General features: G+C 36.0%; 1 protein-coding gene across 1 annotated transcript in view; it reads left to right on the forward strand.

Annotated features, from left to right (window-relative positions):
* PPP2CA (protein phosphatase 2 catalytic subunit alpha) overlaps positions 1–6,496 on the forward strand; it is a 21,209-nt gene that overhangs the window by 11,938 nt on the left and 2,775 nt on the right. Inside the window, exons 2-5 of the mRNA XM_006923127.2 lie at positions 1,372–1,581; positions 4,356–4,529; positions 5,082–5,171; positions 5,687–5,848. Coding sequence (XP_006923189.1) covers positions 1,372–1,581; positions 4,356–4,529; positions 5,082–5,171; positions 5,687–5,848 — 636 coding nt within the window. The remainder of the gene's footprint in view (positions 1–1,371; positions 1,582–4,355; positions 4,530–5,081; positions 5,172–5,686; positions 5,849–6,496) is intronic.

The following is a 6,496-nucleotide window of genomic DNA, read 5'->3' on the forward strand; positions in this document are numbered from 1 at the left end:
TCCATTCTTCCTACATTTCCTGCCTGGGGTGACCAACTGTCATAATTTGTTTGGGCATTTCTTGGGATGCGGGACTTTGAGTGCTAAAACCAGGGCAGTCAGTCACCCTACCCCTACCCCAGTCCACCCTCTTCTCTACTCTTTCATGTTATGCTTCAGCCATATTAACCTTTTCCTCTTTAACTATTGGGCCTTTATATACATGATTGCATCTGCCTTTATTGGACCTTGTCCCATTTCCTACTTCCATCCTCTTCCTGTAACTTAACTCATCCCATTCTTTGTACCTCAGGCAGTTTTCCTAGTTGTCCCAGGGATTGTGATCCTGGAATACTGCTACTTAACTCTAACATGTCTCACCACTTGGCCCTTTCTTTTATAATGATCATTTTTTATTGTCTGCCTCTCCTGCTGTACTGTGTGTTCTTATGGGCTCTCTTGTTTGTTTTGATAACTTATTTAAAGTGATCTCCACCAGTTACTCTCTCCCTTTTTGGCATTTAACAGTCTGTACTTTGTTACTTGGTTACTTCTTTGTGGGCCTTCCCCTCTCCCCACCCCACAGTGGGAATCACCTATCTTGTTGTTTACCATACCTCCAGTGACCTGGCACATAGTATCACTTGGGTAGTTCAGCAAATGAGTGATTATCTCCCGGTGCTCTTTTCATTTCAGGCATACAGTAAATAATCAAAAAATGTGTGTTGAGTGAAGGAAGGAGTACTGAGTGAAATGTTATGTTACCTTTAAAAGTAATGTTATGTTACCTTTTAAAGTAATTTGTGATAATGTGGGGAAGTGCATATGCTGCCAAACAATTTTCTAAAAGCATGAAAACTATATATTGAATAGTCACAATTGTAAAACAAGAAGTTTATATTCCGGTATAAAGTGTAAAAAATACATTAACATACAGGTAAAATTTTAATGTGTCCCAAAAATTAAAATCAAGCAGGACTAAGAAACCTTTCCTCATAGCCTGAAATTGTGGAGTCCCAGCATTATAGTTAGAAGTCTAAAGCTAAGAACCTAGGTACCTGAATGTCTGCTCCATTTCATTATCTTATATGACAGCTGATAATAATCTCTTTAGTACTTGCTTAGATGGCTACCGATAGGCCTAAAAACTCCTGGTACTTAGGAGAGTAACGGTGCTATGCATCTCTTAACATTTTTTTTTTCTGGGTATTGGGAGACATAGTGGAATAGAATTCCAGCCATATCTTGCCCTCTTATTTTAATGGGCATAATTGCTGGTAATTTTATCTTATACTGAGCCCGCCCTCTAAGTACATTAAGTGTAAATAAACATATCTTTGTTAATGTTGTTTAATGCCTAATGTATTGATTTATTTTTTCCTCCATCTGTAGGCTAAAGAAATCCTGACAAAAGAATCCAACGTGCAAGAGGTTCGATGTCCAGTCACTGTCTGTGGAGATGTGCATGGGCAATTTCATGATCTCATGGAACTGTTTAGAATTGGTGGCAAATCACCAGATACAAATTACTTGTTTATGGGAGATTATGTTGACAGAGGATATTATTCTGTTGAAACAGTTACTCTGCTTGTAGCTCTTAAGGTAATTTCATCTTGTTTGGGCATTTTATACTGGTCAAACAGTCTTCTTGTATTTTTTTTTTTTTTCTTCCAGTGATTTGTGATTTTCTCCATCTGAATGTTAGGCTTTAGAAATAAAACTCCACATTTAGGGATGCAAGTATTAAGGTTTGGGATTTATAAGTAAATCATAGGTCTGTCTTCATTCTGAGTAAGGGGATGGTACAGAACAAAAAGAAAAGGTATTCTGTCAGAAAGAAAATACTTCAAGTCAGATTATTTGAAAAAATGTTAAAGGGCTTGTCAAATAGAAATTTTGGTTCAATAAGTTGGAGTATGGAGAAGTAATATAATTACTTTTCTAGATACTTTTGAAGTATTTTAAAGGAACAAAACATCAGATGTCAAAATGTTTGTCTTTGACACAGCAATCCTATAATTTAAAAAATTAAATACAAGAGGAAAAAGCTTTATATGAAAACATAAATTGCAGCATTATTTTTAATGTCAGAAAAATAATTGACCTACGTATTCAACAGTAAGTGAATTTCTAATTTATGATTAATCTCAGTGGACTAGTTTGCAGCCATTAACATGACATGACGATCTAAAACAATAGAAATGATAATTAAAGCAAGTTGCTTTACATTAGTTACAGTTTTGAGAAATATACAAAGATCTGAAGGTTAAACGAAATGGTAAGGAGCTTTTAGGATGGTAGTCTTCTTCCTTTCCTGTAAAAGAAATTTTGACTTTACCTTTTGGGGAGAAGTTTTTTTTAATATGCAGAATGATGAAATGGCTGCCAGAGACTTCTAATATTAGAGAAGCAGTGAGATGTGGTTTTTGGCAGAAGCTGAATTTTAGGCAATTAATAAAATGTGTGTGTTCGTGAAGCTATCTGAACCATATAAAATGTAAAACATTTTGGAGATCGCTGTGTTCTGTATCTATAAAATGAAGGAGTTAGATTAAATGATGGAAAGTTTCTCTGGATATTATGAAGGCATCTTTGCAAACTAACCTGTACTTAAAGCCCAGGTTGAATTCCACTGCTCAGAGAAAGAATGAATATGTTACCTTTAAGAATTCATGTTTGAAGGTGTTATGGGCTGAATTGCGCCATACTCACGCACCCAAATTTTATATGTTGAAGTTCTAACTCCCAATATCTAAGAATGTGAGTGTATTTGGAGAAAGGGCCTTTAAAGAGGTAATTAAAGTTAAAATGAGATCTTATAGGGGAGTCCTAATCCAATATGGCTGGGGATTAGGACACAGATACAGAAGGAAGATCATAGAAGACTTGTGGAGAAGATGGACATTTACTATCCAAAGAGAGAAGCTTCAGAAGAAAGCAACCCTGCTTACATCTTGATCTTGGACTTCTAGCCTCTAGATCTGTGAGGAAATAAATTTCTGCTATTTAAGCCACCCAATCTGTATGGTACTTTGTTGTGGCAACCCTAGTTGGGGTTGGGGGCGGAACTTCCACAAATAGCGCTGAAACAGTTGGATATCTATTTAGCAAAAAATGGACTTTATACCATACATACGGATTAAATCATAGACCTAAATATGAGATTTAAAGCTGTGAAACTTCTAGAATAAAACAGGAGAAAATCTTTGTAACCTTGGGTTAGGCAAAGATATCTTAGATAGGATACCAAAAGCACAATCCATTAAAAAATTAATAAATTGAATTTCATCAGAATTAAGATTTTTTTGTTCTTCAAAAAAAGATACTAAGAAAATATTTGTATTCATACATTTAAAAAATTTATTAAAATATGTAAGATGATAGTTTTAAAATGGACAAAATATTTGGATATTTCACCCAAAAAGAGATATAAATGGTCAGTCAGCATATAAAAAGATGCTCAAAATCATTAATCATCGGGGAAATGCAAATTAAAGTAATAATCACAGCCATTAGAATGGCTGTCATCAATATGACTGATAATACCAAGTGTCAGTGAATTTGTGGAGCTATTAGAACCTTCATACGTTGATGGTGGGAATGTAAAACGTTCCAGCCACTTTGAAAAAACAGTTTGGCAGTTTCTCAAAAAGTTAAACATATTCCTACCATACGACCCAGCAATTATACTCAACTTAGGAATCAACCCAAGAGAAATGAAAGCATTCGTTCATATTAAAACTTCCACATAAATGGTCATACTAGCATTATTTATAATAGCCCCTAACTGCAAACAATTCAGATCTTCCTGCTAGTAAATAAACAAAACATGGCATACTTTGTAGCAATAAATAGGAACGCACCACTGATCTATATACAGGTGAGCCTCAACAATACTCTGTGAATTAAAAGAAGCCAGACGCGAGAGACTATATAATGTATGATTCCAGTTATATGAAATTTATAGGAAAAGCAAATCTTAATAGTAAATCAGTGGTTGCTGGGAGTGGGAGTCAGGAGTGACTGCAAAGAGGCATGAGAGATCTTTTAGAGGTAATGGAAAAGTTCTAAAACTGGATTGTGATGGTTGTTGCATAACTAAATTTACTAAAAATTACTGAAAAAAAATCATGGAGTTTTATAGCTGATAATTATGTTTGTAAAGGTGGTGGTAGCGGGAGTTTCGGTTGAGATGGGGTTGACATACCCCATGGACAAATGTCTGTAGATAGGTAGTTTCAGTTTGCTGTGATGCGGGGCATGGGAAGTGTTTTCAACAAAATTGGCCCTCTGGATTTCCCTGTAGAAAGCTTGCTGAATTGTCATTTGGTTTTTGATGGAGCCAGCATTTCATGTTTTCCATTTTGCTGTTTTAGGTTCGTTACCGTGAACGTATCACCATTCTCCGAGGAAATCATGAGAGCAGACAGATTACACAAGTATATGGTTTCTATGATGAGTGCTTAAGGAAATACGGAAATGCTAATGTTTGGAAATATTTTACAGATCTTTTTGATTATCTTCCTCTCACTGCTTTGGTGGATGGGCAGGTATGTAGATCCTCTTAAAACCTACATTGCTGATTATTTTCAGTTTTCTGCTTTGTTAACACTTTAGTGCCAGTAACTCATTTTTCCACATTCACATCTCTTTTGGGCCTTTTTGAAGTGACTTCTTTGTATCAGGCCCTGAACTCTGTTGGAACAAGGGGGATGGAAGCTGTAGCCCATCCATGGTCTCAGACTGTTTCTGGACACATTTGAGAGATGTAATTAAGGTCCAGGTAGAGGAGTATGCAGAAGAAATTGCAAGAAAAGTCTCTGAGAAGGAAGATAATAGACTAGAGTGAGGGTGAGGTCAGAGAAACATTGTCTTGGAGGAGCCGATTGGAGTCTGTAGTAGCGGTGGTTTATCAGGAAGAATAGGAGTATATTTAGTAGTATAGAGTGGGCTGGAAGAAAAATAGACCCTGCAGAAACGAGCCTGGTTTGTAGCAGAAAACAAATACCAGTGGGGCCAATGTGGACTGCTGCCTGCAGCTTAGTCCAGAATGTTAGAAGTTTCTTTTAGACGAGATTAATATTATAAACCACTCTTTTCAGATCTTCTGTCTACATGGTGGCCTCTCACCATCCATAGATACACTGGATCACATCAGAGCGCTTGATCGCCTACAAGAAGTTCCCCATGAGGTATTGACTTTTATTTAGTAATAAAATATTTTCAGAAAACTTTTTAGAGGAGAAATTGATAACTGTAGTTTAGTTCATCGTATGTATTCTCGTTTAATTCTCAAAAAGGACCCCATGTAGTATGAGTACTCTCATCGACCCTATTCTTCAGAAAAAATTAGCATTAAGGAACGTGCCAAGATTACAGCAGTTGTGGGACTGGGCTTAGGACATAGGATGTTTTCAGAGCCTCTATCTTAATTACTAGACTGTGTTGCCTAACAGTGACACTTGCATACTGTAGGCCAATTAGTTATGGCTCATTGCTATTGGGACTAATTGATGTTCCTCTTAAAGACATCTTTAGTTACTTATTTATTTTACACAGATATTTGACTTTAACTTCAAAACCTTTTACTGTTTTTAGCAAGTACCACTAAAAAAGTGTGACAGTAGGGTGCTACTTCTGATGAATTACTCATCATGTATTAACTATCTTTGCAAGAGGCAGTTTAAAATTTAACTTGCTTTTTTAGGGTCCAATGTGTGACTTGCTGTGGTCAGATCCAGATGACCGTGGTGGTTGGGGTATATCTCCTCGAGGAGCTGGTTACACCTTTGGACAAGATATTTCTGAGACATTTAATCATGCCAATGGCCTCACATTGGTGTCTAGAGCTCATCAGCTGGTGATGGAGGTATGTTCTGTTCTTTGATTAGGAGTTTTAAATTAATGATATTAGTACATTCCATGTATTCCTTCCAGTGTTTGCCATTATAGCCTGAGTCTTTTCATTGGTGCACGCTAGAATTAAAATCTCAATCTTTTGATCACAATGAAATTCATAGTTAACATGTAGTCAGATTTTTAAAAAATTGTTTATTGGGGTGACACTGGTTACTGATATAAAAGATTCAAGTGTACAGTTCTATAATACATCATCTGTATATTGTATTGTGTGCTCACCACCCAAAGTCTAGTCTCCCTTTGTCACCATAAATTTGACAGAGATTCTTACTGACTGGATAGTGCTTAGGATTCAAGAGTGGGAAAGTAAGATTCAGGGAGCAGGAAAGAGGGGAATGTAATAGTTGATTATCTCAATTTTGTTATTTCATATATTTAATGCGTGTGTGTGGAGGAGAGATTGGGACGAAATAAACCAAAATATTCTAAGTAGTCTTTTAGATAGTAGCATTATAGGTGATTTGAAAGAAGAAACTTAAAGGGGAAATGGCTCAATTCTTAACATAGAGCATTGATTTAATTAGCATACTTCTAAAATTAGGGTCCTGTTTAGATGAATACTAATAGAATTCTGTGGTTATTATCAATAAAGTCTGAC

The sequence above is a fragment of the Pteropus alecto genome, unplaced genomic scaffold, assembly GCF_000325575.1.
Source record: "Pteropus alecto unplaced genomic scaffold, ASM32557v1 scaffold78, whole genome shotgun sequence".
In the NCBI taxonomy this organism is placed as follows: Eukaryota; Metazoa; Chordata; class Mammalia; order Chiroptera; family Pteropodidae; genus Pteropus; species Pteropus alecto.